The following is a 21,554-nucleotide window of genomic DNA, read 5'->3' on the forward strand; positions in this document are numbered from 1 at the left end:
GCACCTACATGCTTTACTTTTATTACAGCTTGTCAGAAACATCATAACAAGACCTCCCGCAGATGATTTCAATTGTTAGGGTTTTACAGTTGTTAAGAGTACATTGAGTGACAGGTTTCCAAAACACAAACATGTCCCACATTCTCAGAGCAAACCATCCATGATATACGTCTCATTTGTAGCAAATCAGGAGTGCAAACACAGGCCCTGCAAACACCACCATTAGAGTATAATGCGTTAAACAGCTGCTGCTTGAAAATGTTACAACCATCGCCATGGCGACCGGGCTAACAGTCGGCTCAAAGGTCATAGCGGGAAGAGGAGAAAGGGGTGGTGAAGGGGTTCAACCAGGCAATCCAGCAGCAGAAGGAAATGTGGGCAAACACAGCTTTGCAATGCAAACAGATCAATTAGTTTTGAGGGCATTTACTTTGAATAAACTATTTAGGCTATGTGGTCATGTTCATGTTTTCAAAGACAACAAAGCTTCTAACACGGAACACAGACACATAAATTCGAACGGCATTAAATAATAATTTAGTAAAGGAACGTGTCCTTCCAAATCCAAGCCTCCCTTTTCCATACCAGCTTTCCTGGAACACCTCTTTAGAAAATAGTACTGATGCTCAGTGTCCCTTCCTGTGTAAACATCCTTAATTCAATCAATATATTGGTGCTTCACTCTGCCCTATAATGACTCTTATTGGCAGCACCATGTATTACAATAATGCAAGGTGTGGTATTCTAGCTATGCTTGCATTAGGGTTACAGGTAGCAAGAAGACACACTATTTTAACCTTGCATCAGAGACTGTGTTGTAACACACACTGTACACAATGAGCTTCTAGGGTAAAAGTAATCCAGTCTTAGAATAAATGGACAATTTACATACTATAGCAGAGGAGAATAGGGAATAGAGTACACTAGTAAATTGTATCAGGAGAACTATACAAAGATACCATATACATTTCACTGTTGATCTGATGTAAATGTTTTGTAAAATGTGTTTAACACACAAAACTACTATACAATTCGTGTGCCAGGTCCTGCACTACTAATTTACCTGAGACACGTTACATTGCACTGCTTGAAATCAGACTGGCTAACTTCAAACTCCAGTAAAAGCATCTATGTACTACGGCTGCTTCCTCTTCATATACTAGAGATCTGAACTCACACCTGTCAAGATACAAGAACACTACTTAAACACCTTGGTGGAGGGCAAAATGTAAAGTGGTTGTGTTGGTAGGCAGGTACTCGAACAGAAACTCTAGATTACATGACAGGCTAATGCAATGACAAACAAGAGAATGATTAATACCTCAGATTACTGTGCTGACAAACTTATCGGAAAGCAAACTTTGTAGACAGGTGTGAACTCTGAAACTCAGCAGCTCCTTATCTTGCCCTTATTACCAACTACAAGAGTAATTATAAGAATTAATGGGTCAGTGTGATAAACCTAGCAAATCGCCCACCTGTATCTTGGTGCCCCGAGTTTCTTAATTCCACCATTCACACCAATAGACCTCTATCTTTTCCCTTGATAATTCTGTACGTTACCGTCACCATGCTGATGTGGTGGAGGCAGCAGCGGCTGGATAATGGCCAATGACCAAGAATGACAGAGAATGACAGGAGCAGCTTTGCTTTTGCTCGCTTTTATCTTGGTGGCAACGGCTGCTAATGAGTGATGGCTCAATGCAACGGTGAAATGAAATCAGGCTGGTCATTGTTATGAAAGAAAAGAACTTGGGTTAACACCTTTTCTCTATATAGCTGAATAAGAGTAGAAACTGTCTTATCTTGTATGACACACACTGCATAAGGACCCAGGGCTTTTATTCATGCATTACTGTTTATTTAGTAGAAAATAAACTACTGAATGTTTGGGCTAGAATAAGGGTTAGGGAATAGGGATGCAGGATACAGTTACAGTAGATGGTAATTTTGTTAGGGTCTTTATCGTGCCTGTCTGTCTGTCACACTATACATGCTGAACACAATAACTACCTTGAATTTCTATACATTTTTCCAAGCTTTCATCATAAGACTGATCTTTAATTTGGGAGTAATCCTGTAAACTGTTTATTAGATACGGATTTAGACTGATGAGGCTGACATCATCACCAAGAACAACCAGTTACAGTACTGTCCTGTGTGACAAGCGATCTGGATTAGAATTATACAACTGCCAGATTTACATCTGGACTATGAGAATAAACATCTGGTTTATGAGTGTCACTGTTTAACACCCTGCTGCTCACATACATCTGCCAATCTAAGAATATGATTATTAAATGATTAATAATGAATAATCAAAAAGTTTTTAAAAGAAGTTTGCCAGTAAGACAGAACATTATGTGGTCCTTAATACTGCTTTAGCATCCATTAAACACAAGACTCTAGACTAGATGGTTAGATTTGTTACTGCAAATTTGCAGCATTAAATTGTGAGTTTCAATGTAAATACAGCACACAGGCTTTTTGGTTTAACTCTGTGCTAATATATCAATATCACATACAGCATATTGTGCAGATAATGAGGATAAAGGCAGGCTTTCTTCATCTGCAACAGAAAACGCTTTAATTTCAGTAACAGCTTACTGCTGGTTACTCAAGCTGTGTTAGCAACAATTAATTAGGCTGACTTCACTTACAATGCTTCATCTAGGCTATTACATGAACTGCATGCTTTATGTAATTCATTAGCCTGGCTTATTCTAAACTGTGATTTAGGACTCATTATTGTTGTATTAGCTTGAGCTTCAGGGAGCAGAAGTGAAACAAATTGGTATTCATAATCTATGAAGAATGCAAGCTACCAAATGGGAGCTCTAAATAGTAAAATACACAGGTGTCTTATGCATCCAAAACTAAAATGATTTAATAGCAAACAGTGATCAAGAAGTGCTGGGAAACACAAGAAAATGTTGTATACATTTTTTTTTTTATAAACCTAGTCTATACATGAGCTTACTGTACATGTACTTATTCTACTGTTAAACACAATATTGCTAGAAAATCACAAACCTTCAAACTACTACATGTTTTTTTTAAACCTTATCCATTATTTTTTTTTTTTTTTTTTTTTTAGAAATCTAAATTTTTCCCACGAGGGAAGATCCTCTCTAGCCCATCCTCACAGACTTGCAGAGTTTCTAAGATGTATGCTAACTTGCCAAGGCTGGTTCCAGCTTGGTCTCAGCTTCCTACTAAACACCAAACGGTGAAGAGACAACTGTATATCACTGCCCTGCTCCCTCCATGTCTGTCTAGACTTGGCAAACACAGCGAAGCAGGAGAGGAGCCATCCATTTTATTAGCACAGTTCCATCACTGCGCGGCTCTAACTGCACAATGATGCAGTGAACATGGGCAGCCTTTACCATAATCACTTCCTAATGGCATCCTAAATAACACTATTAGAAGCTAAATAAATTAGCTTCTATTGCTACTGGCTATGCTATACTCTGTATTCTACTGGTTTTCAGAATATACTTTTAGAAATTACATTTGTTAATTAGTACCATTTAACTGCCTCTATTTGCTGAACATGATAAATATATATTATTATTACCTGGCAACTTTTTTTTTGTACAGACTAAAAACTGTTCTGGTGTCTAGAAAGACCAATGTTTCCTCATTCAAGATGCCCACACACTTTTCCGCAAAATACAGACTGGAGTATCCTGGAGATGTTGGTTAAGGTTCACCCAATAGATTGTGATCTAGTACGGGAGAGACGAATTCAGATCCTAAGTATCGGCAGACATAGACATTATATAGTGAATATGTATTGTAATTGCATGTGTTTCTATCGTGAAGCAAAAGATACAGTTCAAGTTTAGGCGCTTAAGAACCAGACATGTTTAAGTCTGTTACACATAGGACCATGTTTTATCTTTCTATTGTTTGATATGCAGTTCCAACACTGCCACTGTACATCAATATCATGACACCCCAAGACAGTTTTCCAAGCTATGGGCCTAAGGACCTAAACAGACGACTGACCAGGCCTGGTCTGCAATTCTACTAGGTGAGAAAAATCAAGACCGATTTTCCCCGACTGAGAATGAAGTCTTTTTTAGATGACACCCCTACATTAGCCTGGTCTATTTTACGTTGTCTCTGTGCGAAAACAAACTGTTTTGACTTGTTCAGTCGGAGAGCCCGCACTCTAGCACTAGCCAGTCACAACTCCCTGGCTCCAGGACCACCACTAACATGGTAACACCAAATTCAGCACGGAGGTGAGCAGTGTTCAGACTTGTCACATCTGACCTGACTGATGACTTCTTGAACGTAAGCGATATGAATTTACAGCTTGTATCACATTCTTGAAATCCAAACACACGGCACGAGAATGTAACTTTCCCCCAGGGCTCCGGCAGACTATTCGCAGCTGCCAAGTCGAGGAGCACGGGAGTACTTGATATGGACATGCCCGGTTACATCACTGCAAAAGGGGAGAATGGCTGCATTTAGTGGCTCTGTACTCCAAGCTGAACATCCACCGATGCATATGACGTTTTGACATCATGGATGGGATTTATTTTGCAATATGTCCATTGTTTGATGGCATGTACGTGCTTTTGCATGTTTGTACGTGTGCATGCATTGTCACACATGTTATTACTATGTTAATACAGAACTACAATGACATATAAAACATGTATGTGAGAAGCATCAGTATAGCACTGGAAGTGCACTACGTACTGTGTTTGCAGGTAAACATGCATTTATTCATTATGTTTCATTGTATCTATATGATTTAGAACTAGTGTTGAGGATTGTCCTGCAATTGTCATGGAACACTGGCATGTTGAGTATCGTGACGGGTTGTCATAGAAAACATAGAATGAGGTGCATTTATTTCATATTGCCTTGAGTTTAAAGAAACAGCAGTAAAGGTTTGAAACACATTATCAGGTCCTAATAATCTGAAACTCATTTCAGTTTCTCTACCATTAGGTTAGTTTGAAGGCAATATTTAACCCATTTAGATTTCTATGTTATATAATTTACAATACAGAAGCAAATAATTCTGTCGAAGTCATATATTTCTACAAATAAAAGTCATAATGGTAGAATTCACTCTTACCTAACATGCAGTTCTCAAAATGTAATTTCTGTACTAGGCCTTGCAAAGTAATGCAAATAGGCCTTGTGATTAAGTCATGTAGTCATTTAAAAAACACACTGCACCTGCCAAAACCTTGACCTTCGACACCTGTACAGTTTATCAAATAATTAAAGTTTGATTACAGTATTTCATTATGTTCACTGATTGAGTAAGTACCGGTGCTAAAGGTCAACTGGCAATATCACACATGACTACCAAAAAACATTTCATACTAGAAATGTTTGCTTTGCTATTTGAGGTAATTGCAAATTCATTTGTTTGACTTCAAAATGCAGTGTCCCCTTTCAGGAGGCGTATAATTTTCCACTGTGTTAATGCTAAGGAAGGTCATCCTAAACACTTAAAAGCCACATACATGACTTCTTTGTGCATGTCCTTGTGTCTGAAATGTTTACTAGTGGAAAAGGATTTGATTCTGGGCCCGGTCAGGACAGGACTAAAGCTATTTCCACCTGACCCCCCTCCAGCTGGCATGCACACGGGCATCTAATTTGTCAGGCCCATCCTAGAAAGGCCAAAAGGATAGTGGGTTCAAAAGGTTAGGCAACAGCGCTGATGCAGCATAGGGTGATCTGTGAAGTGTGAAGAACTGCGCAGTATGACTCCACACACAATTATAATAAGAAAAGAGAGCCAGCAGGTATTTGTAAACAGCACATAAAGTAAATACACTGAAAAAAATCAAAAATCAAATGTAACTATCACTATACAGTACCTGCTCTCGTCTAATTCTTTAAAATGATTACGTGTGTTTAAAAGCCACTTGAGAAAAAATAAATAAACAATTGGAGTTTTTGCCACATCCTTTATCAAAAGTATTTTAGTTTAGCAATGAAAGGAGGCTGGCAGGTAAATGCGACATAAACCTGTGGCACGACAGGCAGACCAATGAACCATTCAGTGTGTAAACAAAGACAATACCGGCAACGTCTTACCTGGGAGGAAAGGAGATCTGGAGTTCATGCAGCCGATCTTTAAACACTGACAGCTCTCTGTCGTACTCTAAAAGCTGGAAAAAGGGAAAAACATACCATGAAAAAAGTTTCCACAGTTGGGAAATAATGGTGCACAGCTTTAGATTGAAACAATTCCTACTTTAACTAAAATGGGTACCTGATGCATTCGTTCCTATTCAATAATTATTTTTTTTGCTGTATTAAAATGTAATTTAAGCTTTGCTGGTTTGAGGAAATAATACAAAATAAACGTAATAAACAAACAAACAAGAAATATTCATGTACTTTTGAAACAATAACAGTGGTTGGAAATAACACAGGGAGATGCTTAGACTTTCAGGACAGGTGTGAGTCAAACAGCAACCAAATGATCCCCAAGTGGGGGGTAAACCAGTAACTGTTAAAGAGGTATTCCTATCAACCTTATCTGCCAGGGAATGATTATGATCTGACTGCAGTGCGAATCTACTCACTTCTTAATCTTGTCCACTATTCCTCTTCCCATTCCAACGAGTGTCACATTAAAAATCCCCCCCCCCTTTTTTTTTGACGATGGCCACATGTTTACCCGCTGTCTATTAATCATGTCCCATCTCACAGCTGTGCTGATACCATTGTACAAGTAGCAGCATTTCAGATTGATATCTGATTATGACCCTCTCTTCCCTCCTGCTAGCTCATCAATCATTTGTGAAAAGCTCAATTAGCAGCTACTTGTACACATTAATTATCTGTGTGAAAAGCAGGTACCTGAGACACCTGCATCGCTGATTACCTCCCTCCTTCTAGCCCACCCACTGGAGCCCTGCGAAACTGCTGTGATATTCAAATTGAAGGGTTCCAGTCCCAAGGCCACAGTCTCCTTTCCAACAGCTGTGCTGGATTGGGCTGGCCTTTCTAGCCAAAACAACAACAGGGGGGGCTTTTAATACTATATAATAAAAGCAGCAATAATCGTGATATCTCTCTAAATGGGGTTTTGAGTTGGCAGTGTTTCCAGTTCACCATTCCTGCTCCATGTTAACACCAATGATGGCAGCCTTTGTTTCTAACCTGGTGGCACAATCCAGTAGGGAAAATGTTCCAGGTGGCTTCAGTTGAAAAATTGAATCATTTCACAATTCTGCTAATCACCTGGTCCAATGCCAGTCTCAGGAATAAAAAAAAAACAAAAAACTAAAAAACGTTTCGATACAGCTGGTTGTTTCCACAGTTCTCCATTTAGGCAAAGTGGTACAAAGTGGTAGACCAAACTGCACTGATAATCTACATGTCTCTATATCCAGTATATAGTAAATGACATGTACAATGGTACAGAACAAGTGTTTGTAAAGTCTGGAGAGAGACACATTCACACAGCATTTACTGCAGTGATATGAAGGTGCTTTTAAGAGATATTTATTTATTATATATATATATATATATATATATATATATATATATATATATATATATATATATATATATATATATATATATATACACTGCCGGTCAAAAGTTTTACAACACCCCCATTTTTCCAGTTTTTATTGAAATTTAAGCAGTTTAAGTCCAGTGAATAACCTGAAATGGTACAAAGGTAAGCGGTAAACTGCCAGAGGTTAAAAAAAAAAGTTTAGGTTACCAAAAACTGAAAAATAATGTACATTTCAGAGTTATACAAAAAGGCCTTTTTCAGGGAACAAGTAATGGGTTAACAACTTACAGTTGTTCTGCAGCAATGGAAGTAAATTAAGCCTTGAAAGTTGATGCTAACAATTCCTACAGGTGTCCCAACTTTTGTTGATTACTTACAAACCCTCTGTCTGTATAAAAGCAGTGTTGGAACAGACTGTGTTACTACACCCTCTTAAGCATTATTTGGACAGTATTGTACTGCAGGAAGTAGTATATTGCTCTCATAATGGCGAGAAAAAGGCAATTAACAAAGGAAGACAGACAGACCATTATAACCCTTAAAAGTGAAGGTCTTTCCTTTAGAGAAATTGCAAAGAAAGCCTAGGTGTCAGTGAGTACAGTTTCCTACACCATCAAAAGGCACTTGGAAACTGGAGGAAACTCTGACAGGAAGAGGTCTGGCAGACCCAAAGCCACAACAGAATCAGAAGACAAGTTTCTGAGAGTCAACAGCTTGCGTGATAGGCGGCTCACAGGACAACAGCTTCAAGCACAGCTTAAAACTGGTCGAAGTAAGCAAGTCTCAGTTTCAACTGTGAAGAGAAGACTTCGAGCTGCAGGTTTGACAGGTCGAGTGGCAGTAAGAAAGCCATTGCTAAGATTGCAAAATAAGAAAAAGAGGCTTGCCTGGGCCATGAAGCACCACCAGTGGACTACTGAAGACTGGAAGGTGGTCTTATGGACTGATGAATCAAAATTTGAAATCTTCGGTTCATCACGCAGGGTTTTTGTACGCCGTCGAGTAGGTGAAAGGATGGTTCCTCGGTGTGTGACACCAACTGTCAAACATGGAGGAGGAAGCGTGATGGTCTGGGGCTCTTTTGCTGGATCCAGAGTCGGCGACTTGCACAGAGTGAGTGGCACCCTGAACCAAAACTGCTACCACAGCATTTTGCAGCGCCATGCAATACCCTCTGGTATACGCCTAGTTGGTCAGGGGTTCATCCTTCAGCAAGATAATGACCCAAAACATACCTCCAGGCTATGTCAGAACTACCTTAGAAGAAAAGAACAAGACGGTAGGCTTCAGATCATGGAATGGCCAGCACAGTCTCCAGACCCCATCGAGCTGGTTTGGGATGAACTGGACAGAAGGGTGAAAGCAAAGCAACCTACAAGTGCAACACATTTGTGGGAACTTCTGCAACAGTGTTGGGAAGAACTTTCTGAACAATATTTGATATTCATTGTAGAAAGAATGCCACAAGTGTGTTCGGCTGTTATATCTGCAAAAGGTGGCTACTTTGATGAGTCAAAAATTTAGATTAAATTTTGTTAAACAAAACGATTTTGCATAATTGAATTCTGCATTATTATTATTATTATTATTATTATTATTATTATTATTATTATTATTATTATTATTATTATTATTATTAGTAATAATAATAATAATAATAATAATAATAATAATAATAATAATGGTATGCCTTATGTATGTCGTATGTACAGCATGTAACATTTTAATATAAATGGGCCAAATGCACAGACAGCCCTGCATGTCAAGGCTGAATTCATAACCGTATGAAGCTCTTCATTTCGGGGTAACTTAATCCAGCCAGTGGAGTAGAACAGTAGGCATTACTCTTAAGGTGCTACTGTGTAAAAGCAGAGCATTTCTAGATCAGAAGGTGAGGTTTTCTGCATTCATCAAACTCATCCTGCTGGATTCATTTGAGAATTCAGCTGTGAATCAGAAATTAATTTTAAAAGACGAGGGAGAACATATGTGGGCACCCTCCAAAAGAAATAAAAATCTTCTACAAAAAAAGGCTTGTGTGTGATTTTGTAAGCCGGGATATGAAATACAATAACCATTCACAAACTGTACAGTGATGAATATAGAGAAAGTACTGTGACTCTTTATACTGGACCAATCTGTGTGAAAACTAGGGTATCTCCATAGCTATCCCAATTGTTTCAATGCCATTTTACTAATGTTTCTGTACAGATCTAAAACCTTGAAAACAAATGCAAAACTACACCTTACAATTTGTTAAAAATAATCATCTTCTTCTGTTTCTGTTTTATTTTGTTAAAGAAGCAAAACAAAATTAAATGAAACTTAGCACAGTTGTAGGGATTACAATTTGAATTCTGCACTTTTTAAATGTTTAATTACCAGCTCGGCTGGGACTGGCACCCCCCAAATTAGCAACAATAAAACAGACGTCAGCAATGCCTACTGTCTCCTAGAGGCATGGGTCAAGATTTTGCTTTTGCTATCAGTTATTGCAAAAACAATATGGGTTCATAGCAAAACAAAGTGATATCAGACCAACAGTTTTCATGTTACAATGTACATATCAGCCATATAAAGATATGGCATATCTACAAAAGGGGGCAAGCTTTTCCAAGCTGAGCCAACAATCCCTTTATTCTAACTTTGCTGTTTCTGGTCAGTAACAGGATATCTTTGAAAGTGAAAGTTGTGTAATTCATTTAGGAAACAGATAACACCAGAGGCTAAAAGTTCACCTACAGTTCATCTTGAGTCAATTGAGATGACGTTTTTTTGCCTGGCAGAATAGCACCAAGACCACAAATTATATCGATTATTATTAATATTATTTGTTTATTTAACAGACGCCTTTATCCAAGGCGACTTACAGAGACTAGGGTGTGTGAACTATGCATCAGCTGCAGAGTCACTTACAACTATGTCTCACCCGAAAGACGGAGCACAAGGAGGTTAAGTGACTTGCTCAGGGTCACACAATGAGTCAGTGGCTGAGGTGGGATTTGAACTGGGGACCTCCTGGTTACAAGCCCTTTTCTTTAACCACTGGACCACAGAGCCTACAGGTTCAAGGTTTCATTGCTTCACAGGGTTATAGTTAAATGGGATGAAATGACCTTGACGTCACTTGTATGTCTCACAAGCAGACTGATTCAAAGGCAAAGTGTGCCAATTTATAGGGCTTCATTTATTAACTTTAAAACAGGTTTAATGTAAGTTTTATTAATATAAATATATGAAGAAGAACAAAAATCTATCAGGTGCTATCTGTGGCCTGGCTTATAGAGATGTCAAAAGATGTAATTGTGGAATGATTGATTGGTAAGATATAAAAAAAAAAAAAAAAACATCACTGTGATGCTTTGTTGACATTAAAAGCCATCAACACGGGGGAAAATATTAAAGGACATTTCATTTTATTTTTGCTTTCCCTGCAGATGTTCCAGCTTTTCAAATTTTCATAAATTCTTCTTAAACAATAGGTGTATCTTTTTGTTTTGTAGTTTTGTATTTTGTTTTTTGCATTTAATGCAATATGGTCTAAATAAACCCTACAAAACTAAAACCTAATTGAGGTTTTGAATTATAGGAACACTAAAAAGTACATATACAAATAGATATTCAGCAGAAGGGAATATATTGCAATCATTATTATCTGGCCCCTGCTGGAGTTTTAGAAGACAAAACACAATTTAGAGGCTCACATGCTCTGTTAGAGTTGTCGTTTTTCATGGCGTTGGTACACAAAGGACTCTATTTAGATGTGCTGATGTTCAGATAAACCCTCCTGTATCTTAATATCTTCAGATTTGTATCTGTTGATTGACCTCTACTCCTCCATCGCACACTGTATGAAATACAGGCATCATTGCTTAAGTTCTGCACTGAAGTGCATTCAGGGCCAAGCATTTAACTGATAACTTGACTGACCGTTTATATTATTATAATAGGTAGACAATGAGGCCCAATTCCTGTACAATATTAGGTTTAAATATGTTTTTAACCTGCATGCTAACCTCTCCATCCCAGTAAACCCATTTTAAATGCACCATCAGTTACTAATACGGTTTACTAATATCTACTTTTTAAAATGCTTCTAATAATATTCAGTTATATGGTGAGTGCAGTTTGACTACCAGTATGCATGCTCTTGAATATTTATCTCTTGGAGTAAAACAAATGAAGTAGGTCAGTAGAAAACTAAAGTAGCCAATTCAAATGAGCATCCATAAAATAGTTATGATGCAGCTTCAGGTAAACACTGTAATCGATAATCCTACATTAGAGCATATACTTAACATACACGCTATTGTACAGTTATGCGCAGCAATACGAATTATACCTCATCTGTGCTGTGAAACTATTATATGTGCTTCAGTAAGGTCACTTTTTATTTAGAAGGGTGGAATATAACTACTGATGCCAGTGACAGCTGAACTATTAAAAGAGTCAAACCCTTTTTTATTTGATTACTGTTGTGTTCTAAAAGCATGCCGGGAAGATGGCTAATAAGCATTGCTGACAGAAAAGTTCATCACCTGCTGTAGGCTGTCCCCCTGTGCACAGATTCCTCCTTTACTGCAGAGACACCACACAGATACAGTTCAAATAAAAAGGTCCTGAAAAATCAATTGCACTTGAGCAGTGCAGGCGGATCTCCGTGCAGACGGCTGCTCAAATCTCTGTGTGCAATGGCTCAGCGGACCTGCAGAGATTCCCAAACACCATCGCAGAGCGGCTAAGGAAAATGTAATCTTCCCAAATACTCATGAGGACACTCCATTCTGGCTGCCTGACAGCCCCACTTATAATTAATTATACAATTTCGATGGGAATATCGACTAAACAAAGCTATAAATCATAGAAAAAGTCAATAGGCATGGACACATTCAATCATGTCCCAACCAATGATTACTCCTCTCAAAATACAATAATTATTTTCGAGAGCAGGCTTGAATTAAATTTCTGTCAGGCCGGTACAAGTCTAGTAGTTGATGAAGGATGCAATGGATTTTTTTTTTTTTTTTTTTTGGAATTTGTTGCAGGGACATTTATCCTTTTGGAAAGGTAGTTTGTTTTATAAGGATCACAGTGCTGCGTGTTTAACTAGACCATGACGATTAGATTATCTCTGATGGCTCATTATATCATTTATCTTTCTGTATGTAGTCGATCTGGAAGAGTACTTGCTCCCCCTCTTTTCGAAGCAACCTTGTGTCTGGATGAAACAACTATAGATTTTGAAATTTTACTTTGAGGCAGAGCAAAATATGAAGCTAACAATACGCACTTTGAAAAAAAATTATTGGCAGACCATAATTTTCCTGCCACTGAGATTCACAGTTTTATTAACAGGAACAACCCTGGTCCACATATTAAATTGAAAGGCACCGTGAGCATTTATTAATTGCTATTAAATCAGTTTTTATTAAAACATCGGCAGTATATCTGATAAGACAAGTTGTCATTCATGCATTCTGACATCATTAAAGAGGCATTTGACCCTTGTAGAAATTATTACAGGCTATATTTGTAAAATACAAGTCCATCCACAATTGAATCTTTATCCTTCTGCACCATTCACAATGGTCGCCTCTGTTGGCATAATTATTTTATCTTTTGAAAATAGTTCTTCTGCTGCAGTTCATCTGGGAAGAAAATGTCTTTTTGTAGCACAATGGCGTCTTTCAGGTTTAAAAAAAAAGATGTGTTAACAGATAGCAGCTGTTTAAAGTTGCAAAACAGTAAAGCAGTTTGAATATGAGCTACTCTGTAAATCCATTGTGCATCAGGGATTGCTAACTGGTACTGCAAATCACATACTGGTGAAGGCACAGGATTTTATCATTGAGGTGTCACCCTATTTCTAAACATACAGCAAGACTGACTGATCCTAGGGACTATACCCTCAGTAAATGAATAGGAAAGGGCTCTAATATATAAATGTACGTTTGTATATTCTTTCTAAATTATGCAGTAAATTAAAATAAAGAAGAAAGCAGGCTATACAAAGTCAAATTAAGAGCGACAAAATGGTTAACACTGTGGATAAGGAGTCAGGAAATCCTGGTACAAAATACTAGCTCAGTTACTGACTAATTCAGTTCAACATCTGTCCCCTCAGTTGAAAACCTTGGGAGCAATACCAAGTTAACAGGACTAAGAGGAATCACATTTTTAATGACACATCTAAGTCCTACCTTTATCAACAAAGCTTCCTCTAAGTTTACACTTGAGGCGCTTTTCATAAAGATTTAAATATTTAAAAAGTCTGTTTTTAACTATATATAGATCGTCAAAGTAATATTTTAATTTACTTTTTACAAATAAAAAAAAAAGTCATCAGACAACGGAGGCATTGTAATCGATTTGGTTCCGAATCAATTTTCAAGAAGAACTTTCTCAGAAAAAAATGGAGATTGTTAAAAAAAAGGAGGTACGTACCACAAATACCCGAACCGACACAGGAAGGGAAAGGATATACTCACCACTTCTAAAATTTTAATTATTAAAGATATCAAACTAAGGATATCTAACGAAGTCAACACAAAAACATGAGCGTTCCCAAAGTCACTGGCGAGCCACTGTTACACTGAAAACTTTTGGACAAACATGGATTTATGTTCAAATGGATAAGCAGAAGCGTAGGGATACAATACATCACAATGAGCAAGCAAGAACTGGCTTTCAGAGGGCACGATGAAGGCACCAATTCCTCAAATAGAGGTAATTATGTGGAATTACTTTCTCTGATACTTTCTCTGAAAGTATGTTAAGCAATCACTTGTCAATAGCCACAGTATTCTTGGGTACCTCTAACAAGATTCAAAACGACTTCATCTCTTCGGTGTCTCCGATTTTGCTAGGTGCAATAAAAGGACAAAGTACAGGAAGCCAAGTACGTAGCTGTAATGGGAAACGCAGCTCAGCTCTCTTGTGTTTTCAGGTGTGTGACTGACAGTGACCCGAATGAATGGATTTTCTGTGAAAATTTACTAAAAATAAATAATAATAAAAAGGCTTTTAAAAAGACTAAATTCCCATTTGTTTTTTAGATTCTAAATTCAATTTAAATTTATTAAAAATTGTGGACAGGTTAATCGACTGATTAATCAACTAATGCCCATAGATTAACCGATCAAAAATTTGAATCAAGTGACAGCCCAAACAATTTACAATACTATCATAGCATCAAAGAGTATGGATACTTTTGAATTAGTGTTTTTGGAGTTTTGTACAAAATTTCTGTTTCTATATCTATTTCTTGTAACTTTTTTCCTCATCCACAAAAGCAAAACTTTTGCTACAAAAGTTCTCCTATAATTATTTGTTTTCAAGAAACATTTTACAATCTTCTATTTTTCTTCTATTTAACTGGCCAGCTAAATCTGGAGTTTGTATGCAAATTAGCTCCACCCACTTTGTGCTTTCACGTGATTTGATTGGCTCTTGTAATGCTAATTAGGAAATATGCAAATTTCAGCAAGTTAAATATTTAGCTAAATGTTAAATCTTGTAACTAGATTTATCAATTATATCTTCATGTACACATTTAACAAAATATTTATTTATTTTCACAATATTTATAAATCTGGGGAAAAAATTGAAGATTTAAGTTAAATCTGGGAAAAATGGCATATGGCACCCCATATGGCGGCCCATATATATATATATATATATATATATATATATATATATATATATATATATATATATATATATATATATATATATATATACACCCACACAGATGTAGCCTACAGTTTCTGTTTCTTAACACCAGGGGGAGCTGGTTTAATTGAGACCCCCTGGGGAAATGTCTTACTGTACCCTCTATTCTATTGTGACCTCCCGCATGTCAGAGGTCAATGTTTTTATTTTCTGTTGTGAAGGTAAGCCACATGGAATTATTCTCCCTTTTTATCTATGTTGAAATCTTACTTTAAAATTGCCATCCATTGTTATTATCATTTGATATTAATAAGTACCTGTTAAACCTCCTTTGATTTATATTGGGTTGCGATGCAGTGATTTGTGTATGAAGGTATTTTTTATTTATATTGGTTTCCGATGCAGTGATTTGTGTATGAAGGTATTTTTTATTTACGGTTATACAGGAATGATGGGCATTTGTATTTTATTTTGGAAGATCTCTTTTAAATACATTTTAGTTTTTTATATCTGTTGCATAAACAATGTTTTTGTTTTCTGTTGTGAAGACTGGATGACTGTCTGGATGTGACTGCAGGAACACAAGAAAGAAAAACAATACAACTGTGTTTGATCACCCGCAAAAATCAAATGGTTGAATTACTTTTTATTTTAAACCTAAAATTAAGAAATAAGAAAATAACACAACGCAAAGTCACTAGCCAATAATAACTACTGTATGGTCTGAATATTATTTTAAAGAGTTTTGCTGTTACTGGTATAGTACTGTATTTATTTTTTATTTTTTTACTACAGGCAGAGTTAGTCTGTGTGTAGTATTAGTAGGGCTACATAAGGTGGTCTTGCATATATATATATATATATATATATATATATATATATATATATATATATATATATATATATATATATATATATATATTTATTAAGTAATGTGTCTAGTGATTAACTAGACCCATTACAACATGTTAATTGTTTGACAAAAGAGACCATTAACAAAAAAAAAAAAGTTTACCTGAATGCCATTGTTTTCTCGGAAAACATCTTGGTTAATATAATCAAAAAGCTTCTTTTCAAGTTGTAGTACAACCTGCAGATATAAGAGTATATTATTACATACAAACCAATGAACATGTGCTTGTTAGATGCATTCCATGTAAATGTACACATTCACAAGCTAAATAGTTCTTAAAGATATCAGTGATTCTAAGCTTCTTTGTATTACAGATAAGACAGCATCAATTTTCTAAAGTTCTAGTCTTATGCGCTCTCGAGGTAATACCCTCTAATTACTTCCATTGTTAAGTGAGCACAAGTCTTTTTGCACATTACATTCAACATATTTCAGAATACAACAATTTGGTTGTCTACTTTTCTAGTCATCCTATTCCTTATGCTATCTGTAAATAAATAGTATAATATAATCTGATTTATATAAAATATTTCACTGAGACATTCAGTGGCTGCATAAGAACTATGTAGGGTTTAAGTGTAAAGAGTTTACAACAATTTTACATTTTCCACTCTTGGTCTTTCTTGTTTGTTTCTCTGACCCATGTGTGTTTCTTGGGGTAAACTGAAATTTATACCTTTCGGTCATTATCCACCTCTCTGAATATTAACTTGTCTACTTCATTGGTGTCAGCAGCTCGAATGGTCTGCATCGTTGCTGAAGAACAAAGTATCTAAGGAAAAAGAAAGTCTTGAGTTAAGTTCACATTGCAAAAAATGAGACGAAATCAATTGTTCACAAAGAAACGACTACAAAGTTGGCGGAATGTACAGATAGTTTGAAAGTGAAACCCAGGAAAAACACGACAAGACAAACTCTTTTGCTTTTGTATCCCGAATATGAAGAGGGAATAAATGACAGGCTGTGATGTCTGAGAACACTGCTGCTATTGAAGAAGTTGATGAAATATGTTGAAATAGAGAACAGTTCAACTAAATATATTGTGTGTAAGTGTATGGAAATACACAACATGCATAATCAAGTGGGTAAGTTAACCCAACTATACTTGAAATCAAGAAACACGTTTCCTTTCAAATGAACAATGATATTTGACTATTAACAAAACTGCTCCTTATAATCCTTTGCTGACACCCAAGCACATTAAAATTCATTCTTCCTCAGCTGTCATCTGAAAATGAATAGCAGTTAAGAATTTGTACCATCTGAAACTGAATTTCCAATCAATAAGCCTTACCGCTGCACAAACCAAGTTTACAATTCTGACAACATTTCCATCATTCTAATGAAGCCAAGACCCATCTTTTCCCAATGCTTCTTGACCTTTAGTACTAGGATTCGATTAAATTCCTTTTTTAACCTCTTTTTAACATTAGTTAAACATTTTGCCATCTGTGTTTGAAGACAGTTTAGAATGAGATAATCCGCCACAAAACGGTTCCCATACCACACTGCTGCGACATTGGCCGCTTTAAATTCAGAGCACAGGTTAGTTAATCAGGTCAAGCCAATATAGGAAAAAAAAAGCTCTTTAGACTCAAATGTCACAAATCAGTCCGGTTGCCTGAAACGGCACACCAGATTAGAACAAACCCCCGAACAAACTTAAAGCAGAACAACCTCTCAGAGTCTCTAAAGCCAATTTCTAAAGGCCTAACAAATCGCTCCATCTTTCACTCATTTAAACTTTCCAAACGAAGGGTCAATATGGTCCCCTGGCATCCAAATGCTAATGCGCTTAAGTGTGCTTAAGCAGCTTTCCCCAATGAATGGGCCAAAGAAGGGCTAAGAAAGGGCAAGGCCGAGTTACGTTCACTGTAGCTACCCCCGTTGTGACAACAATTCAAGTTATTATTTTGAGTGTCCAGCTTTGCTATCTCCTAAATTAAGGATTTCTTTGGCATAATATAAATTTAGTACTGTTAAAGAGGGGACACTGCTTTTCACATCTGCTTCACAAACAAAAAAAAAAGTGATCTTATTCAAATTAGCCTTTGGAATTACTGACTTTTACAAGCGTTGGGTTTACTTATTCTTTTCAGAATCCCCTCCTGTCAGTTTCACAAATCCCAAACTCAGCCAACCAGAAATCTCTCGGAACCTCAGCTCAGGCAGCTTCACCAATAAACTGCTTATTTAAACAAAACACTATAGTTTTAGGGTAATACAAAAAAAAAAAAAGATTTCCCCATTCATGTTAAAATTGATTCTATATTCCAGAAGACGAACCCCACAGCAAGCGTCTATTAATTACTGGACAGCAGGGTCAAAGTTGCTTGTCAGTTGTGAGGGACTTCCCCCACCCATGTTTTAATGCAGTTGCTGCTCTATATAAACATAATGGCTTATGATAATGCACTTGCTGTAATCTTCTGATTCTGATTCACTAGCTTAAATTTGGAAAACCGTAATTCAAGTTTTCAGACCTAGTAATAAACATATTCCTCCTTTTTTGCCACTCGTCTAAACTGCTCTAGCTGGATAGTGTTTCACATTCTCAGCTTTTTTTCTAACACAAAATGTAGGTTAAAGAGTGACCTGTGATGTTTTAAAACAGTTCCCCCTAAAGGAAACAACCACAAGACTAAATTAAATTAGTTTTTCTTTAATCACAACACAATCACAAAGCTGTATTTATCTAATGTAATAGATTACATTTAGACTTAATATTTGCAGTTAACACATTAGGAGTAAGTTATCTCAACAATGTAGTTAAAGACGAAATTAAAATAACAGGTAGATGGCAGTTAAAAAATGCTCCAAAAAATTACAACGTAGTCTGTCCTCAAATGAGGACACTGGCACGTAATGGGTTCATCTTAATCATAATGGGAAAAAATAAAAATAAATAATAATAATAATAATAATTATAATAATAATAATAATAATAAGTTAAAAATGTCAACTGATCTAAACAAAATCATCCAGGTTATTCCAGGTGTTGCTTCACCCAAGACACAAGGCACATGGTTAGCACAAGCTGCCCCAGTGAATTTCCTCAAATTGTTGAACTTGCAATTACAACATACAATGAAGTTGACTGTTGATCCCAAGGTCATGTGACCACAACAAGACTCTGCTTTCACTGACAACATAGAAAACTGAAGTGTTACAAACTTAACTTTCCTTGTAAATTAAATCTTACTTGCAAAATGACATTAACACTTACAAATGTTCTAGGACACCTCTTTGCTTTTTAGACACTGAAACCAGCTGCTCTTTCTAAGGGGGCAATGGCTTCTTTCTGTTGCTGCTCTTTCTGTGAAACCCACAGCGCATCAGAGACACCCTGGAGAGGATCAGAGGCTTCAACATCTCCCTAAATCCTTAGGGATGAAGCTCTCTAACAGAGGACTTAAACAGTTCAGTTACAGATTGCAAACAAGATGTCTTTGATGACTAATACATTTTTTTGTTATACAAAAACAGAAAATCACTTTCCATTGCTGTTCACACAGGTTCTGTTCATCTAATTTGAGTCTGATTTATACACACTCAGGCTGTTAGATTTCAAAATGTCACATTTTTCAATCTTTGTCAGTTTTTCGTTAAGTATATGGAAAATTACAAAGCTGTACATAATTCAATATGTTAACGTAACATTATTCAGCAGGTTTCATTCCACTTTATGAAGCCAAATTAGTTAATTCTGTAGAGTGATGCAAAACCTTTGACCATAGATGTATGCATTAGATGACATGGTCAGCAGTTCAACGGTGTGATTTGGTTAGGAACAATATGAACCAGCCAGAAATCATTTCAGTTTCTCATGGCCTTTTACACCTCTTTTTAAGAATGATGCTTCAGAGAAGTGATATAAATTGTATGGATTCAATATGTTCAATATTTAATGCATTTTCAAATCTGATTGTATGGTTGAAGCTTCTATCTTAGATCTTATTTATGCTGGTAAAACAACACAGGAGGATTAGTGTGAATGGTCTTCAAGAAGAACCCAGTGGAGGTCCTGTCACTCGAGAGATGTAAATGTAACCATAATCTTAGGCATAACATCTGAGAAACTTCTTTAAAACAATCCTCATTCTTAAAAGTGCCATTCTTTCCCTAATATCTTATGGTCCCATTAAATTCATTTGTCACTGGCGGGATAATGGACAGGCCACAAATCACCAAGCTTTGGAGGGGGTCTGACAAGAGAACTCAGTGTCACCACAGGAAAACATTTGTGTGCTGGCTGTCGAAGAATGATACCCCTTTTTTAACTCCTCTGCTGCCCCATTCTCCTGGGCCCAGGAGGACAAATTGCCCTCCGTGGTTCCTTTTCAGAGGCAGTGCAGCGCGCAAAGAATTGGGACTGAGCAGAAACACAAGGAACAGGACCATAAAAATTCATCACTTTGGCCTCCTGACCTCTCTCTGCTGGGGGTTACAGACACACCCCTGTCCCAGTAAGCGACACTAGTGCAGGGGAGCGCAATTGAGCAGCCGGGCCCTGCAAAATTACTGACACAAAAAATATCTTAGCTACAGGAAAAGCCCACCAGATGCTGCATTGTCTTTTACTTTTTCTTTCTAAAGAAGTGGTTTGACAAAAAAAGAAGGGCTCTGCCACGTAGCATATTGGGTGGAATAAGTGGTGTTATTGTTTCAGGCCAGCTCTGTCACATTGCTGACTCCAGTACAAAGAGAAGCTGACGAAAGATTTAATCCTGACTTTTTCTTTAAGTCAGCAGCTTAAAACCAATCATGACAGATGTCTGCAAGACTGTTTAACATGCAAGATGCTTTAAACTCTCTCAAGGTAATAAAACAATTATTTATTTCTGTAGGTTGCCTTCCCGATAAATTTCATTTAAAAGAAAATACTAATGGCACTAAACACATGCTCCTTTCCACGCCAGATCTTTATTGCTCCAAGCAGCTCGTGTTTTGATTTCTTCTCTTAATGCTCATCTTTTAAAGGATGGCTAATGCTGTCTGATCCCATTCTAAGTGATAACAGAAGCAGCACACTGGAAAATAATCAAATGAAAGAGCTTGAATACAATATAAATATAAATATTATAATCTATATCGACCTTAGTAATATGTGTGTGTCTGTATCTATAGTAGACCAACCATCCTCAGTAAAGTAGGGTTTCTGAAACCTTCTTGAAATAATATTCACACTTTTAACCCTACATTACAAAGTCAATGTTCCTACATCCACAATTTTAGAATTACAAGCACTGCTGTGCACCTGTGATTTGGGCCAATTACAGATTATGCAAGTTAGTTAAGTAATATTTGTTGCTGCTACAGCTTGTTTTAAATCCCATCCATAATATCTCTGGAGAATGAATGATGATACTGTATGGTACAGCATTGATTTCACCTTATTAGTATTTTAAATTATACCGTACCTGAATTGCTTAGAAGTGGCAGTTTTCCTTA

The 21,554-nt window shown here is 36.7% G+C and overlaps 1 protein-coding gene across 1 annotated transcript in view; it reads right to left on the reverse strand.

Moving 5' to 3' along the window:
• The window catches only part of LOC117414695 (inositol polyphosphate-5-phosphatase A), a 133,276-nt gene that overhangs the window by 6,251 nt on the left and 105,471 nt on the right, over positions 1-21,554 (reverse strand). Inside the window, exons 10-12 of the mRNA XM_034024461.3 lie at positions 16,780-16,875; positions 16,206-16,280; positions 6,082-6,155 (exon numbers count right to left, since the gene is read on the reverse strand). Coding sequence (XP_033880352.1) covers positions 6,082-6,155; positions 16,206-16,280; positions 16,780-16,875 — 245 coding nt within the window. The remainder of the gene's footprint in view (positions 1-6,081; positions 6,156-16,205; positions 16,281-16,779; positions 16,876-21,554) is intronic.

Source organism: Acipenser ruthenus, chromosome 7 (genome assembly GCF_902713425.1).
Source record: "Acipenser ruthenus chromosome 7, fAciRut3.2 maternal haplotype, whole genome shotgun sequence".
In the NCBI taxonomy this organism is placed as follows: Eukaryota; Metazoa; Chordata; class Actinopteri; order Acipenseriformes; family Acipenseridae; genus Acipenser; species Acipenser ruthenus.